At 35.8% G+C, this 18,387-nt stretch overlaps 2 protein-coding genes and 1 gene segment (V, D, J or C); 2 read left to right on the top strand and 1 right to left on the bottom strand.

The window, feature by feature from the left end:
• Positions 1–1,381: 1,381 nt before the first annotated feature.
• Positions 1,382–2,822, top strand: LOC111193340 (Ig lambda-1 chain C region-like). The segment is given in 2 exon segments: positions 1,382–1,521; positions 2,199–2,822. Coding segments are annotated over 2 exon segments (363 nt in total).
• An 833-nt stretch (positions 2,823–3,655) lies between these two features.
• LOC103025608 (uncharacterized) lies at positions 3,656–7,996 on the bottom strand. Its single transcript, XM_007251798.4, has 2 exons — positions 7,868–7,996; positions 3,656–5,794 (listed from the first exon to the last, which is right to left on the bottom strand). The coding sequence occupies exons 1-2, from the start codon at positions 7,884–7,886 to the stop codon at positions 4,287–4,289; spliced, it is 1,527 nt and encodes a 508-aa protein (XP_007251860.3). The 5' UTR covers positions 7,887–7,996; the 3' UTR covers positions 3,656–4,286.
• Positions 7,997–10,469: 2,473 nt separating this feature from the next.
• Positions 10,470–15,988, top strand: rrp15 (ribosomal RNA processing 15 homolog). The gene is made up of 5 exons (XM_007251797.4): positions 10,470–10,558; positions 12,154–12,464; positions 12,839–12,936; positions 13,692–13,881; positions 15,462–15,988. Exons 1-5 carry the CDS (start codon positions 10,510–10,512, stop codon positions 15,615–15,617), a joined length of 804 nt encoding a protein of 267 aa, XP_007251859.1. The 5' UTR covers positions 10,470–10,509; the 3' UTR covers positions 15,618–15,988.
• The last annotated feature ends 2,399 nt before the right edge of the window (positions 15,989–18,387 follow it).

Here is an 18,387-nt window from a genome sequence, read left to right as displayed (position 1 = left end):
GAGATGCCTATTTACATGCATTTCCATTGCTGTGCCTTTAAAAGCCTGTGGCTCTGCTCTACCTACAGCACAGCTCTACTCAACTAGAAGACTGCAACATGTTCTCTACATGTCAGTGGTTCGTCTTTTTCTTGGCTTTTGGAAGCAAATGTAAGTTTGACTAAATATAATTTGTGTGTATCTTTTCTGTGTCATTTTTATTTATTTTTTTCTATCTATTAATTAATAATTAACTATTCATTTCTTTCTATCCATTTCAGCTTCACTGGGGAGGCTTGTCACAGTAGACCAGTCTCCTCAGGTCATCTCCGCCCAGCCTCAGGACACTGTGAAGATTCTTTGTCGAGCTTCTGAGGATATAGGGAATGATATGGAGTTATATCAGTTTAAACCTGGTCAGGCTCCTAAACAAATAATTCATGACAGTACCAGCAGAGTTTCTGGTATTCCTGAGAGATTCAGTGGTACTCTGTCAGGAGCTCTGACTACGTTCACCATCTCAGGAGTTCAGCTGGAGGATGAAGCTGAGTATCACTGCCAGCAATCTGAGTATACACCATTCACACAGTGAAATAACGGCGTACAGAAACCTCTGCCATCATGCCTCACTGCCTCAAATACTACAAATACACACTCTTGCTGCATATGGACACATGCATTCTTTCCTACTGGAACTAATTTTAATAAGATGTTGTTTTTGGGAAAACATCAACGTTGTTACACCCTGGACCCACAGCATCTGGATTTCTAGAGAACATGGAAAGTCCATAATGGCATATTCGAATCCTGGAATATACTATCAACTTTACTTTAAGGTAAGGAAAGACAAGCAATAAAAAGAAAATCATTAAATATCTTTCACTAGATATCCAGTATATTTATATTGTTATACACACTATTACATAATAATAATAATAATAATAATAATAATAATAATAATAATAATAATAATAATAATAATAATACATTCACCTCCTCCACTGAGAGGACACAATACTGTACATTACTAAATAAATGTATATACTACATGTTTAATTTAGCATGTTCAAAATATTTGATATTAATTTATTTTTAAAAATTTTACTGGCACATTAAATACACATATTTAAAAACATGTTTATTTACATTAAGTAACATATTACAATCAGAAAACTGATCAATTATTTTTCTATTTATAAAATACATTTATGAATGTCATATATTTTGTAAGTGTTCACATATTTACACTTGTGCATTAAAAGAACGAAAAGAAAGAATATATGTATACATTAGTAAATATACTCTGTTTATCACCTTTTTTTGTAACATTTATATTTATATATATATATATATATATATATATATATATATATATATATATATATATATATTAATATTTTTTTTTTAGAAATCCAAAACACCGCAGATGTGATGTTGTAAAGGATGAGTGAGTTGAGTGAGGGGAGGTTTTTGTAGGAGGGCTTAGCCTGGCTGAATCACTGTGGTACATGTTCGGACAAGGCACCAAACTCATTGTGAAACGTAAGTGCTTTATTGTTATTATCATTAAAAGACTGAGGAGAAAATCATTATTATATCAAAAATTGGCAGTAATTGAATGTTAAAAATCTGTATATTAGAAAATAATTACATGTATCATTTTAATACATAGTATATGTGTTGTTAAATAAGTCATAGGCATTTCATTAAGTCATGGCCTTACGGGCAGTTTTCTACAATATTTTTATTCAATAACACATTGTTATAATATTTATATTATATTGTTATAAATGTTATTATTAGCTTGCTGTTACATGGGTTCTCATTAAGAGACAATAAGATAAAGAAAAAGTTATTAAATATATTTTAAATTTAATTGTATTTTGTCTTAAATATGCTTGAGTCAGTTAACAAAACTTTTGTGTAAATGTCACAGTCACTGTTATACAAATTTAGTTATGTTTTAATAAGCACTCTAGTCGTTTGCAAAAAAATAAGATCTTGAATATAAATTTTTTAAACCACTGCTGTCCAATAAACCAAAAATTTTGTCCTTTTGAAGTTTTGTCCATTATTGGAACCTTGTAGCTACATATTTATACACTGTGTAAACAATTCAGGATTTTATTTTAAATTTTCATTGAAAGTTAATACATCTTTCTGTAGTATTAAAAATATCTCTCTCTAATAAGAATACAATTGAATTGTTTTGCCCTCAGGTCGACCACTATCCTCTCCAGTGATCAGTCTGCAGAGTACAGGTCTAGAGAAGTCCACTCCTGATAAAGCCACGCTGGTCTGTCAAATCAACAAATTCTACCCTGATCATGTTACTGTGAGCTGGAGTGTGGACGGGCAGGACGTGTCAGGAAACAAGCAGGACACTCAGTCGGTCCGGAGCTCTGACGGGACATACAGCATGAGCAGCATTCTGACGATGTCCCGCTCAGCCTGGGAGGCTGCAGAGGCTTTCACCTGCCAGGTTCAGCACGAGAGCCTGAGCACACCTGCAAGCCACACTGTGACCAAGAGCCAGTGCCAGGAGTGACGGGTAGACCATGCAGGTGTGGCAGGGCAGTAATAACTGAAACAGCCCACACTCAGTCTCACTTCTGTTTCTCACTTTCACATCATACTCTCTCTCTCTCTCTATCTGTTTCACACTCTGTCACACATTAACCACCTTTATATAAAAAAAGAATAAATGCAAATAAATACAAATACAAAAGGAATTCAGAGTCGTGACATTTATTATATCTACAAATAATATGGTTTAAAGATGTTCTGTTTTATTACCTTTTTGTTGTAATTCTCAAATTGGTGAAATAAATATTTCTCATATATCTGTAGTGTGTGTGTGTGTGTGTCTCTTTTATGAATTATTGGTATCTATAAACAGATACATACATTCATTACAACTCCAAATTAGAAAATGTTGGGACAGTTTTATTTAGATATACTTTGATTTTAATTCACTGTAGACAGAATAAACCCCATGGGGAAATTCTAGAAATCTCTAGTTAACTTTATCTGATCAACTTCATGTATGTGTTGTTAAAATACATCAATTTCTGCATGTCAGACCTGCATCAAACTATACAAACTCTGGTACTGGGGCAAAATAGGGAAAAGAGTCCCTTAAAATATACTGAGTATTAAATTAAATTAATATCCAAAGTCAGTGTTGACATCAGTTCTATGGGTTCATATATATCTGAGATGGACCATCAAACAGCTGATCTTTCTTGGCAGCCTTAATGCAGAATAGTACATTGAGATCATAAAGCAACATATGCTCATCTTTTAAAGGACTTTCATGCATTTTTCAACAAGATAATGTAAAACCACACACTGCACACATTATAAGGGAATGCCTGTAAAAGAAGAGGGTAAGAGTATTGAACTGACCTGTCCCCAATAGAGAATGTGTAGAAAATTCTGTATATTATTTATTTATTTATTTATTTATTTATTTTTTATCTAAATAGCCACAGGAATTACTTCTCTGATTATGGAATTCTTGGCACAGCATTTTTGGATGTTTGAAATAATGTTTGATTAAATCACTCTTTCGCAGTTGATGGGTATAATATTTTTTTTCTATTGCGATTAGAAAATATTATTTTATGGAAAAAAAGAAATAATAGCTGAATATATTCACAAAAACATTCACACATTCAGGTTGCAAAACTTGTATTTTAGCACTGTGCTAATACAAAGATCACAGTACAATGGTAACATAACATAATGTAACGGGTTGTGGGTTCTTAGTCCCCATTCGGCAAATGCAGTTTAAAAATAACAAGCATTTATTAAAAGTTGTTCATTTTGATAATTTACAAACAGTTGCACATTAGCTCTGTGCTAAGATCATGGCTTATCATCCCAAAAGCATTGTTCACTTGAATGACAAGACAAGACAACAATATTTACCATATCGTCGCTGTCCAATGAAAAACATTTATCTCCAAAACAGCAACTTTACAGGAGAGAGAAAAAACCTTGTAAACTTTCATTGGAAGTCAATGTAAAAAGAGTTTATTTCAGGTCATTTTTTTTGTTTGTCTGTTCAAATTATGTAGTAAACTAAAAATCGACAAAAATGGAGATAAGTGTTTTGCATTGGTCACACACACACACACACACATGCCTAGTGTTGGAGTTTAAGGTCCTTGCTTAAGGGCCCAATATTGGCAGCTTATCAGACACAGGTTTTTAAACCTACAACCCTGTTATCAATTATCCAGTGACCTAACCGCTGAGACACCCCTGAGACAATGTTGAGACATTCACACCACCAGACTGAGTCAATAGGGACTTATCTTTGAAAACATGTAGGCAACAAGCACCTGCAGTCCAGTGTTAACAATGTCCCACTGTCCAATGGCTAAAGCTCCGAATAGCATTCCAGCTGTGGTGCATATAGTTCCTACCCATGAGGACCACCGAACGGCCACAACTGCAGCTGCTCCTAGAGAAACTCCAGCTGCCCCTAGAGCCCCTAGCAATGACCCTGTCACCCCACCAACCCCTAAAAGTACTGACGAAGTCTCAGTCATTGAAATAATAGCCACTGTCGCTACAGATGATCCCACTAAGACTTTATCCAAAACCTTTGGCTCTAGAGCACCTCCAACAGAGGCCCCTAAGCCAACCTGACACATTTTTGAGACAAAGAATCCTGCCGCTACAGCCTCTACTGAAGCTCTGTGGTCCATCCAAGCTGTAATGTTGTCCTTGGTCAGCACTTGTCCTGTTTTTCTAATTTTTATAGACATCTCCACCGCCTCCTGTCCTGCATGCACGGTAAGTATAGCAATGGCAAACGTTGCAAACATACCTACGCAGCCGCAGAACATCCAGAAGTTCAAATGCACTGACCTCATTAGCATGAAGGCCATGCTAAGCACTAGAGCTAAAAGAATGATAAAAACGAATCTGTAGTCTCCAAACCCAAAGATTCCAAAGCCAGCAGTCACAGCTGCAGTCACCGTCATCGGAATACCAGAGAAAGCCAGGAATTCCACATATTTGGACAAGACTTTGGTCAGACGCTCCTGTATAGTCCTCTGCAGCACTGCTAGCTCTAATGCTTCCCGCTGCAGCTTCGTCATTTCCTCTCTCTCCTGCTGTCGGGTCTTCCAAGCCATTCTGTTGTCCAGCCCATCTTGTTCTTCAAACCTTTTCGCTCTTTCAAAAGCAAGTATCTTTTGTTCAATCTCCACCGTCACCCGGTCTCGCTGCTCAGCCTCCAGAGCCTGCAGCCTTGTCTGCTCTTGTTCCTTGGCTTCGTCAGCGAACTGCAGGACGCCACAGCACTCCACCTCATTGCACGTGAGTTGCACAATGACGTGAACGAACGTTTTCACCACAGTGAAGATTCCCAGAGCCCAGAGCAGTGCTACAACTCCAGACCTAAAGGTTAGTGTCTCTACAATGATCCCAAGCACTGCTCCACAGGACGTGGTGCTCAGGGCTGCCGCCAGCCCGACCACAATCCATACAAATCCATCTAGAGCTGCCACACCAACCCTGCGCCTCTTCAACCTCAAAAGCAGCAACGCCACCAAGGCAGCCACAGTCACTCCTGCTACAGCTGCTGTCATCGCTGTGGTGAGGGCAGTTGCTCCCAATAGAGTCCCCAGGCCCAGTGGTCCCACAGTCCTCACACCTTCAGTCACTGGTTTCAGTAGTGACCCTGAAATGATCTCCGTCATGGCCTTGTTCACTGGTGACATTGTGGCTCCCAGTGCACATCCTCCCACGGTTCCCAGCAGAAAGCCCACAGCTCCTTCCTTCACTAGGCTTTTTAAATCTAAAAACAAATAAAAAAAAAATTATTGTGATTTTTTTTTTGACTTTTTTTTTATTTTGTGAACAATAACTTGATCAATATTGTGAACTAAACATAATACTAGGTACACAGACAGAGCCTGCCAAGTAACAAAATATATAAATACATAAACTAAACATAAAATAAGTTATTTTACTGTGGACACATGAATAGTGCGTTTCCAGGCATACTGCTTATTTCACAGTTCAAACATGAAATGGAAGCAAAGCTTTTAAATACATTTACATACATACATTTATGACATTTAGCTGACACTCTTATCCAGAGCGACTTACAGTGTTATTTCTATTACATAGGTGGGCCAATGCAGTGTCAGGCAGGGAATTGTCCCACATGATGTGGTAGCTGGTAGGCAGTGGTGTTATCTACTCCACCACACCGAACACAAATTAATTATTCATAAAATTCATAAGGGTTGTGATATCACTAAATTATATACTATACCTTTTTGTATATCTTTATGCATATATACATAGACTATATCGTCGCTGTCCAATGAAACACACTTATCTCCAAAACAACAACTTTACATGAGAGAGAAAAAACCTGTAAACTTTCAATGGAAGTCAATATAAAAAGAGTTTATTTCAGGTCATTTTGAAGAGTTTCTATTGGTTCGTTCATTAAGAAATGTTGGCACATTGTAAGGGACAGTTTGTCTGTTCAAATTATTAAACTATAGTAAACTAAAAATTTACAAAAATGAAGATTAGCGTTTTTGATAGCACAGCGACAATATACTTTATACCAAATATATACATAAAAATACACTTTATACCAAAACGCTTCCTCAGATTACGATTAAAAAATGCTATTGCCAAATATTATTTTCTTAATGCCACAAGTTTCACCTAATATTTAGTATTAGCACTCAAATTCAAATCTAGTTATATTTAAGATATATTTTTAGTGGCTTTCCCGGAGATCAGCAGATCTCTTCAGCCATCTGTACCAGTCATTTGCATTTCTAGTTAAATGTGTGCGAGCGTTCGGTTTCGTTGCTGTTATTTTTAATGCAAGGGCAACAGATGAGTTGACAAACAGTACCTATACTTTACAGAGTCTGCTGATGATACACTGATACACTGCCCTAATAGTGGAGAATTAATTCGGAGAATTATTTTAGAATGTTAAATGATCGATTAAATGCACAAGACTGCCTAAAGAGTAACTAAGTGTTCATTTGATGCCATCATTTGTTTAATCATACACCCCTCATAATGAATGCATTTAAATACTGCTGACACAGACGATTATCGCACACCCTGAATCCTTAGTATCTGCTTTTTTTATATAAAAAAAAATAGAAAAAGTGGGTGTCCCAACACTTCAGTCCACATAGTGCAAGTATTAGGTCTGCAGAACAGAACTATCATATGCTAGTTTCAAATTTCAGTTTCAACTTGCCTGAGGTCAGGGATTTCAGGAAAACAAGACCATCCTGTCTAACCTGTTGCTATGCAACCGATGCTGTACTTGTGGACACACACATTTGCATGCACACACGCGCACACACACACACACACACAGCCAGTTTTAAGGGTAACTCAAAGAGAGGCTGGTGTAAGTTTACCTGTTTTAACTATTTGTGTATTCAAGAAAAATAAACTTTTTTTAGTCAACTTACTAAATTCTCCCCCAAAAAATCTACAGCTGAGTAACAAAACTGTTACACAACATAGATTTTATAGCCTGCTAATTAAAACTACTCTCCATACATATGAGCTCCCCTTAAAATATATACTGTATAGGGTTTAAACTAATAAGATAAAACAATGAAAATGGTACCAAACTCTACACAAACAGTAAAAAAAATCATGTACAAATACACTCAAATGTACCATAGAAGTACAAAATACATCACAAGTAAGAAAGGACAGGCGACGCATTAAATGACAATGACATACAAGTCAGAAGCAAGAGATACTCACAAGAGAGAGAAGCAATTAAATGCCATTCATTCTTTCGGGAGAATGTATTCTACCTGAGGCATTTCATAATAACAAAAGCGAAACATTATTATTTGTGTCTTACTCTGCTGTGATGGTGCCATGGTGATTTAGGGCAGCACAGCGTGTTTCACTCCTTCCAGTCAAGGGTGAAGACTCTGCTCCAGAGAGAGCGTTGCTCCAGCTGCACCAGCAGCCTTGCTTCTGAGACACGAGTCAAGGTGCTCTTGGCAAATGAGCGGATATGTACACACCCCTTACCTGTTTTACTGCTTTCATTCTAGTATTTGTACTTTACACACCACATGGATACCTGTGGCCCTCATTACTTATACATTAACCAGCTGCTGTTATCCCCTCTGAAATACAGTATGCTCTGTCTACTATAAATATCATAGAAAAGGAACAAATTAATTACTGGATGATTTTCAATAATTTAAGGTAATTTTCTAGTTGCTACAAACATATTTAAACTTCAGGCTAATGCTAAAGAGTCTGAAATCTTCACAAACCTTCCTGCAGAATGTCCACCATTTATTTGTCATACACAGTTCAGTAAGTATTGCATTGTAATGCATTGTAAACTCATCAGCACTCTTATTTGTGGTGCTATGAAATACCTGAGGTTCTGTCTGTAACCCATCTTTCTCCCAATCCAGCAGTACCTTGACTTTAAGATCCTTCCACAATTAAAGCATTTCAGCTTTATAGTTGGAGGGTCCTGGATTCGGAAAGCTGTACAGTAGTGCTTACTTACAGTAGAAGTTTTTTTTTTCTCATCACGGTATGCTTTACAGTAGTAGCCTTACACCAGGATCCTCCCAACACAAACAGCTTTAGAATAGTACAGCTGACTCCACCTAAGAGAAGGTATATATAGAAGGTACAGGTGATGTAATTTTGATTTATGTATTAGTATTATTATAAAAAAAAGCATGTTGCATAAATTTATACATGAACATGAGCCATTCTAGAATGCGTATTTATTGTGGTCAAATTAAATCAAATTAATCAAATAATATGTGGTCAAATTAAATTAAATTAAATTAATATGTGACATACACTCTTTGAGTGTATGTCACATATTAATAGCACACAGTCTACCTGTGCTGCTGCCGCCTAGATTTACGTTTACATGATACTGTTTACTGAAAGCACTGTGAAACCTACTACTGTTCACAATCTTAACTGTGCCCACATCAATATCTCAGATGTTGCACACACTCACACTAAAGTGTGAAAAACAGAAGGGGCCACATAGATGCACTCTTTTAAAGTTTTATCTGGAACGCTCCTACAGGTCAAATGTTCTGTCAGAAATCCCTGCACCACACATCAAGAGTAGTAAAAGCAGTAGTGTTATATAGTTCATTATCGCTTTTTGTCTGATTAAATCAGTTTTACACCCAGAACTGTGATCATGTTTCTATGGTGTTTGAATGTGCAAAATACTGCATAATGCTTTGTTCTCAACTGGTATCTAAAAAAATAATAAAAAAAAAGGTTCCTAGGGTTCTAAACATGATCAAGCTCTGTGTATCTCTTGATCCTAGTCTACAAACTAGCTTTGGATATTTGAAGTAACATCGAAGCACTGTTGTAAGTCGCTCTGGATAAGGGCGTCTGCTAAATACCGTAAATGTAAATGGTATGGCTAACAATGCCGACCAGGGACAACACTATCAACAGGACTCATTGATTAAGCATCTTGGAGTAAATGTATTCAACTCTGAGAAATTTGAAAAATATGGGTCAAATATGGTCAATGAGAGCTGATTTCTGAATGTTTAACTAAAACACACTCAACTCAGGTGTTCAACATTCCCAGCTCCGGCATTTAACATCTGAGGTTAAAGGAAATCAGCATCAGTGTCCATTTTTTTCTGACAATGTTTTGTACTAAAAAATTATATTAAAAAAAATACTACATTTTAGGACTATTTTCTGCCACTGAAAAATAAAATTGTTAAATTGTTGTATAATAATAGATTCATACTTTAATTTATACTGGAATTGTAATTAAATGCATTAAGAATATTTAAAAAAAATTAACATAAAATACATAAATACCCTAAGTAAATAAAACAGAAATAAAAACAGTTTTAGACTACATTGACACACCTGTTGTCTTATTCAGGTTAAATCCCAAATCGCAAGAGGATGATAAATCAATGTTTATTTTTCTATCACTATAACTAAGGCATTGAAGCAATATTAATCTTCGAGATCAGAACTGATTTATTTGTGCACATCGATTTTACTTTGATTGAACATTACAGTTTTATTTGTATGGTTTGAATTAATCATTACTTGAACGATATATATAATACAACAGTTATTGCATGACAACTGATTGATGATATAAAAGTGTTATCCTTTTCATGTCAAAATGTATCTATTCATTTATTTATTCAGCTATAGAATATGTATATGTTAATTAATCAATTTATTTATAATTATACTTACATATGTCATTTTTTGTAAACACAAATATATATCTATATATATTGAGGTTATATCTATATATTGTATGATAAGTTGGTAACATAACTATTATAATACTATATAAATAACTACTATAATTATTATGTATGGAGATTTACAAGTTAATAGTTAATGATGTTTGACAACAAATTCTGTTCGTGTTCTGTAAAAACCCGGAACGTTTAACGACAGAAAATATTTCCCACCCGACCCGTTTAGAGGTTACTCCTCAGCGCAGGAAAGATGGCGGCCTTGGGGAAGAGAGCACATGTGTTTGTGGAAGCGGAGAAAGGTTATTATAAAAGCTTTATTCTTATCTTTTTCAGGGAGCGCAAGGGTTATCTATATAGTTGACTTGCTGAGATGTTGTTTTTATTGTGTGCTTTACCCTGAGACCCCGGGTTTAGTGTGTGTCTGTTTTGTGAGGAAGCTAGAGATGAGCTTCCAATTCAATATCTCAGCTTCTATATATCAGTATATAAAGAATATATTATGTAATGTTATGCAGTGCGTTTAATTCAGGCATGTCTCAAGATAATTCACAGGGCCTTTGTCACGCTTTGAGATTTTACCACCCTGATACTGGATGCGAAACAGTAAGACTAACTGTAACGTTATCCTGAGAAAACCTCAGCTGGGCAGCTTTGCTTTTGAGCAGAATAGCATATGTGTTGTGAGTTTGATGTATGAACTGATCTAACAGCCTAACCAACTTGCGAAAGTGTGGTAAAGATAGATAACCAGGTTGGTAAAGCTTGCACTGATATTCATACTGGTAATTAAATTGGCCAGTCAGAATAGGGGACAAGCTGGGTTTCAAAAGACACTGTCTGACCAAAAAAAAAAGTTGCCACCTGGAATTAACTAAGCAAATGATGTGGGGTTAAAGCTGCAGTTGGTCAGGTCTAGGTTCCGCTACAGTATGTGCTGAAAGAATGAGGTCAGCTGACTACCTGAATATACTAAATATAGACCAGGTTATTCCATCAATGGATTGTTTCTTCCCTGATGGCACAGGCATATTCCAAGATGACAATGTCAGGATTCATGGGGCTGAAATTGTGAAAAAGTGATTTAGGGAGAATGAGATCATCATTTTCACACATGGATTGAGAGAGTTCACCACAAAGTCCAGACCTTTACCCCATTGAGAATCTTTGGGATGTGCTGGAGAAGACTTTGTGCAGCGGTCAGACTCTACCATCATCAATGCATTTAACTGATCTTGGTGAAAAAATTAATGCAACACTGGATTAAAATAAATCTTGTGACATTTCAGAAGCTTATTAAAACAATGCCACAGTGAATGTGTGCTGCAATCCAAGCTAAAGGTGGTCCAAAGAAATGTCTGTGAACTTTTATTTTTGGTGGCATTTTTTTTTTTTTTTTTTGACAGGCAGTGTATTTTTCCTTGCTGGATTGTAGATCAGCAATAAAAAGCGAACTCTGTAGGACCTTCTTCATGCAGAGTTTTACTTTTCCTCCTCAAGTGTTTTTCATTCAATTAAATAGTAAATTACCAAATTTTGTTAGAGAGTTGGCACAGGGAAATCGCTAAAACTTTTCTAGACATCTTGCCCTTGAGTTCCAAGTATTGTTCTACGTAGTACATAGAGCATATAAGGTTAATACTGTGACCAATGCCGTAATAAATAATCAAATAAAACTTCTGTAGTGTTTTAGAAATGTGTTGGCAAAAAGAGTCATTTCTCAATATCAGTAGCTGTGTATCATTTTATATTTAAAGTTATTAGGTTATCCACATAAGTGAAAGTTAAGATTTTTTTGTATGCATGAAGTTTATGTAAGAAAAAAAATCTTTTTAACACAAAAATGTGTGTTACTTTTGGTTTGCATTTGTATAAAGTGTAATTGTTATTTACCCAGATGAAGACGACCTTGTCCAATTTGGAGATGATGATAATGATGAGGAAGGAAGCGAAGGGGGATCAGATGGTGAAGAGAGTGCTGGAGAGGAGAATGCTTCTGTTGGTGAAAGTGGTGGTGAAGAGGCAGAGGACGAGGATGACCAGAATGGGGACGTGGAAGAAAACCCCAATGCTGGCTGGGCAGAAGCCATGGCCAAAATTCTGGGGAAGAAAACGCCAGATGGCAAGCCCTGTATCTTGGTGAAGGACAAAAAAGTGGACAAACTCAGTGAGAAGAAGAGAAAAGAGAGGCTTGAAAAAAAGAAACAGGTAGAGTAAAATTATAAATGAAATTTTGGTTTTAGATAGTTTGGGTAAGAGATTACAGAAGAGCTTCATTATAATTCTACTGATTCTCTAATTCTTTTTGGTACCATGTTAATGCAAGCCTTATAATATTTGGTCAAATGTTTTTTCTTGTTGCTGAACATTTTGACCAGAGATTTTACCTAAATATGTGATGATACTAATATTTGAATTTACAAGCCCCTATAAAACCACTCCTGGTGCAACTTGATAAATTTTGATAGAAGTCCTGTTTCTTTGTTCTTCTTTTAATGGTGTTTAAATCAAAACAAATTATTGGTTATTATGTTTTGGTCTTGATATTCACTTGTGTTGTAAATCTGTGTTTTAATTGACAGGCAGATAAAAAGAAAGCATGGGAGATGATGTGTCGGGTGAAGCCGGATGTAGTCCAGGATAAAGAAAGAGAGAGAAGTCTACAGAAAATTGCTACCAGGTAAGTTATTGGAGCTTATGGTGGATATGTGTTGCACACATCCCAATATTCTGTTGTTTTTTTTCTAAATTATTTATATGTTTCAGCTTCTTATAGAGACCAGTGTAACTGTGCATATTGAGACAAGGAACAGTCAGAACTAGCCCTCTGCATTTGTACACATAATGCACATAATACAGGACCTGCAATTACTGGGTTTGAGAGAAAATCTGAACCCAAAAATTAGAAAGGGGAGGTCTGCTAAAAGATGCAGGAATTGAAGCGGCTTTTTGTTCGCATTAGACAGCACTGACAGTAGTATATGTTGTGCTGCTCAGTGAATTTCAAAGTCATTTTGTCTAATATCTGCTCAGCTAAAGCTTCCCCTAAGGATAGTAAGTGCTCTAATTTCAGAGTAGAAACACAATCTCACAGAGTGGAAATGTATAGCACACACAGTCTGTTCTCTGAATACATAGTGGGATGTGTAAACCTTGTTACTTCAGTAAAAACAAAAGAAGCTAATTTCATAACCCAAATATTTTTGCCTGGTTAAGTTTTGATTAGATTTTTAGGTAAACCAGTCCTTGAAATGTCCCCTGCCTTTGGAATCAGTTGTTGAACAAGCAAAAATGGATTTGATGTTCAGTTGTATGTTTTGTTGAATTTTGGTTTGGAAACCGACCTTAATGGAGTACTGAAGATAATTCTTCTTTTTTCCTGAAAATTCATTAGTAAGAATTGATGTATGATAATTTCTTCCATCGTCTTCTCAGGGGTGTGGTGCAGTTGTTCAATGCAGTGCGGAAACACCAGCAGAATATGGATGAAAAGATTAAGACAGTTGGCGGCTCTGAAAGGAAAAAGGCAAAGATCATCTCTTCAGTATCAAAAAAGGACTTTATTGATATACTGCGAGGGACTGCTGGGGCCGTCGTACCAACTGTTAAAAAAGAACAACCTGCGGTAAGAGGCTGTTATTTCCACTGTTATTTGTCTTATATAGGTCAGAGTGTGATCATCCTTCATGGAGAAATATCATAGATATAAGATGTTGGATTCAAAATTGTATTATTTTATAAAAATCCAGAGTATATGTGTGTTTAAATGAGCTTAACAGTAAACTGATACTCTTGTGCACAGATTAGATTGATATGCTTATTTCATACATACACAGTGTATCTCTCTATTAAAACACTGTCTATAGAACATCCTGGATCTGTTTTATGTATTGATATTAATTAAGGCAGGATTTCTCAACTGGTCTCAGCACAGGACCCACATTTTCTCATGATCAATATTATATTATACCCTAAAATATTGTGCCCTCTCACCCACCCATAATTATCACATCAGGGTACTTTTTGCTGTTTTTAGCAAAAGAATAATTCACTGATCTCATTTTCCATGATATATCTACTGGAGACAGATTATATCTGTCCAGTATCATTTATTTTACTTCAGTTCTGGATATATGGTGACATATGGAGTGCATTATTATAAAATTATGATAAGTCTTGATTTTTTTTTTATTATATATATCAGTTAGTGGTGTGCCATGTCATACTGTATGCAATAATAATATTTTGTTGCTTTAGTGTGTTCTTGAAATATATATTTAAAAAAAAATGTTTTGTCATATTGACAAGAGTATCATTATAGCGAAAATACCATAAAATATCCTGATATTATTTTAGGGGCATATCGCACACCCCTAGTCATTAAGTTGCGACCTACTTGTATAGATTACAAACCAAACATATTTTATTTTTTTAATAAATATATTTCCAAAACACATTTAAACATGCATAAGCATGCAAAGTGAATATAAGAACATTTGTTTTAAGAAACTGAGGAGGAACATTACAACTTCATGTATAAAAGTACTACAATACAATTAAATATCAAAACTTCACAACTAAATAAGGCCGCAAAATTAGATATTTAATTTCTCTGCATATCTCGGAATTCAGAGAACAATTAATAAGGAACTCTTTTTTTTTTTCTCCCAATATAAAATACAAGTACAAAATTAGATGAGCATGTTTATTTTTTTTATTATTTATTTATTTATTTTTTTTATACAAGCTGTCCATGACCTGCCCAGAACGTGTCTGCGACTCAATTTTGGGCCCAACCCACCTGTTGAGAATCACTGAATTAAGAAAAATATGATTATCTTAAGTTTAATCAGAAAATAAAACGGATTGGAATAAGACCTTAGAGTTTGTTTCAGGTTTTGTCCACATGGTGGCACTCTTTGCCTTTATTTGAAAAAAAAAAAGTTTAGTTCATGTCCTTCTCAATTATTGGATAAAATTAAATTAATAATTGTTTCTAATGTTTAATGTTTGTAGTGTTTGTAGTATATAGGTAAACGCCACGTTAATATAATATAATTTAGCCATTTTTTGTCTTGTAAAAATAGTGATGAACCTGTTGATTTGAAAATTTGTACACATGCAGTCGACAAGGATGTGATTTTAAAATGCTGCTGTTTTCTTTTAAATGCACCATTAACTCAATGCACTGTTTGTACTTGGCAGCCTGAAGAGCCGAAGGATGAGAAGCCGTCATGGAGTGTCTTGAGGGATGATTTCATGATGGGTGCGTCTATGAAGGATTGGGACAAGGCTAGCGATGCAGAGCAAGAAGAAGACGGGTCAGGGGCTGGAGAGGACCTCAACAGTGACTCTGACTGAGCCTAGCCCCAGTCTTGTTCATGTAGTGCGCACATTATAACTGTATTTTGTGTGTCTCTAATGAGAGAAGTGGATGGAGCAGAGTCTGTTGACCCTTCTTTCCGGCAAAAGATTGTCAACCAGAGTTCTGTATGTTGGGCTGTGACTGATACTGGATGGAACTGAACACAGGGATTGGACGCTGTTTCTGGACACAGTGAACCTGGTTTCTCTCTCTCTCTCTCTTTTTTTTTTTTTTTTTTTTATGGATTGTTTCATCATCCGAGAGAATTCCATAAAATTGCTGGTAAGCAAGGTTGTGCCTAAGCATTGTATATAGTGATTTTCTTTTTCATCAGATCTTTATTCTGAAAATAAAGACACTTTATATATGTTGTAGTGTTTTATTGTTTTGAATTTTGTTACTGCAGTCCTTACCACAGTGATCAGTTGCAGCAGTGGTTCTCAGCCCTGGTTTTGGTTCCCCTTTATCAGTGTTTACCATACAACACAGGTTTTCAATTGTGGTGTGCTGCAGTGCAGAGGAGAGTGTACAGATTTTTGCAAAGTGCTCCTGTGTTATATTGTACGTAGTAACCAATGGTCCTTCACGTTTTTAATTCTGTGAGCTTGGGAGTGGAGTTTTTTGGGTTTGCTGCAACCTATATATGTCACTAGAACCAAGTACAGATAGATGCTCAATATACAGCTCTGGAAAAAATAAGAGACAACTTAAAAATGATAAGCCATCAAACCAAGCTGAACTGCTTGAATTTTTGCACCAGGAGTGGCATAAAGTTATCCAAAAGCAGTGTGTAAGACTGCTGAAGGAGAACATGCCAAGATGCATAAAAACTGTGCTTAAAAACCAGGGTTATTCCACCAAATATTGATTTTTGAACTCTTAAAACTTTATGAATATAAACTTAACATTGCATAATTTGAGGTCTGAAAGCTCTGCATCTTTATTTGTTATTTCAGCAATTTCTCATTTTCTGCAAATAAATGCTCTAAATGACAAAAGTTTTATTTGGAATTTGAAAGAAATGTCTGTAGTTTATAGAATAAAACAGCAATGTTCATTTTACTCAAACATATACCTATAAATAGCAAAATCAGAGAAACTGAATCAGAAACTATAATGCTCTCACATTTTAAAAATCCTCCCCTAAACCATAACATTAAACAATCTGTCTTTTCAGGTCATTTGCGAGTTTTGTATTGAGGCTCTCATGTTGCCATTCTTCAGCAAAGATGCAAAGAGAAAAAAAGTTGCAGTTGGCTCCTTAACCCTTTTTCATAATTGTATTCACCTGTGTATGTTAATCAAGGGTCAATAAGGTTACCAAACACATTTTGTGTTCCAATAATTAGTGCTAAATGTATTTAAATCAGTAAAATGACGTGCCTAATTTTGTTTAAAAAATGATTTTACTTTTTTTGTAAATCCTATGAAAGTGAAAACTTCATTTCACTTCTCAAATATCACTGTGTTGGTCTGGTATATGAAATATTTAACTGAAATTGCTGATCCGAACAACCAATGACTTGATGAAAATGATCAGGTGTGCTCAAACTTTTTTCATACCGCTGTATTTTTACAGTTGTCTGGGATATTTTAAGGGCTTACTAATTATTTGATAAGAACAACAAGGTGCTGAAGCAAGAAAATACTAAAATATGCTGGACAGGAGTTCACGAAGACCATGGTAAGGCAGCGGACTAACTGACAACCAGTTCTAATCTGCCCGTTTTGGAAACAGTGACCTATTATAGCAGTTCATCTCACTGTATACGGTGGAAATGTATAGACTTGTATGTTTGAATTCATAAATCCGTTAAACACATATTCAGCAAAAACGATTATGACCATCTGAATGTCTACAACACTGTTTAGCTCTGTATTTTTCTAGATTTAACCAGATACTACCCTTCACAGCTTGGAACTGGGACTACTGGGCCAGAGTTCGGCTCCCCATCTTTAGTGTACTTATCTTGACAAAATCTAGGTTTGGTAGGAGATATTTTGGGGGTGTTTAAGCCTGTAAATATTTTATACTGCTTAAATGTTATGTCAAATTTTGTTTTTGTTTTGTTTCTATTATTTCATTAGACTTTTTTAGCTGTCACCAAAAGGTGGTGCTGTTGCCAAACTCTAGTAAACCATGATTTAAGTGGGGCATGCATGACAGTCAGGTCACTTTGTGCCTTTATGACCTGGGGAAATCCCATTTCAGTTAATATGGTGGAATTAATAGCAGGATGTTCTCCAGGAATAACTTTATTTCAGTCACTTTTATTGCAAGACCACTGACTGGAATTTCAGGGTTGAAGATATGAGCATTTTATTAGGAACACTACACTATAACACTGGGTAGAACCTCCCTTTCTAATCCTTGTGGTGAGGATTTAACAATAATATAGTAAAGGTTACAATTATGTTAATACAACTAGTTTGAGAGTAATTTTGCTTTGTATTATTAGCTTAGCTGTTAGAAGGTGGCCATAAAGGGATGCACATGGTCAGCAACAATACTTAGCCTGTGAAACTTAGGCAGTGAATAGTTGGCAAGAACAACATCGAAGTGCAAGAAACATTAAAATATTCCCCAGCCCAGGACTCCTCCTACCCCAGCCTGACCTATTGACCCAAAGCACCCATAGGGTTTATGTGTTCATGCTGTTGGGACAATATTCTGACCCTACTCACTGTATAGAGATACTAGACCAGGTTATAGTTTTTCAGTCTTAGCCTTAGACTGAGCCATTGCAGCCTCAGCTTTTTGTTCTT

This window comes from Astyanax mexicanus, chromosome 6 (genome assembly GCF_023375975.1).
Source record: "Astyanax mexicanus isolate ESR-SI-001 chromosome 6, AstMex3_surface, whole genome shotgun sequence".
Taxonomy (NCBI): domain Eukaryota; kingdom Metazoa; phylum Chordata; class Actinopteri; order Characiformes; family Acestrorhamphidae; genus Astyanax; species Astyanax mexicanus.
This window is presented reverse-complemented; position numbering and strand designations above follow the sequence as displayed.

What these genes read in the sequence shown, in the direction of transcription:
- rrp15 (XM_007251797.4), top strand. Translation starts at nt 10,510, where the DNA reads ATGGCGGCCTTGGGGAAGAGAGCACATGTGTTTGTGGAAGCGGAGAAA. An exon ending in CTACAGAAAATTGCTACCAG is followed by an intron (nt 12,937 to 13,691) that starts GTAAGTTATTGG and finishes TCGTCTTCTCAG; the next exon opens with GGGTGTGGTGCAGTTGTTCA. An exon ending in TTAAAAAAGAACAACCTGCG is followed by an intron (nt 13,882 to 15,461) that starts GTAAGAGGCTGT and finishes TGTACTTGGCAG; the next exon opens with CCTGAAGAGCCGAAGGATGA.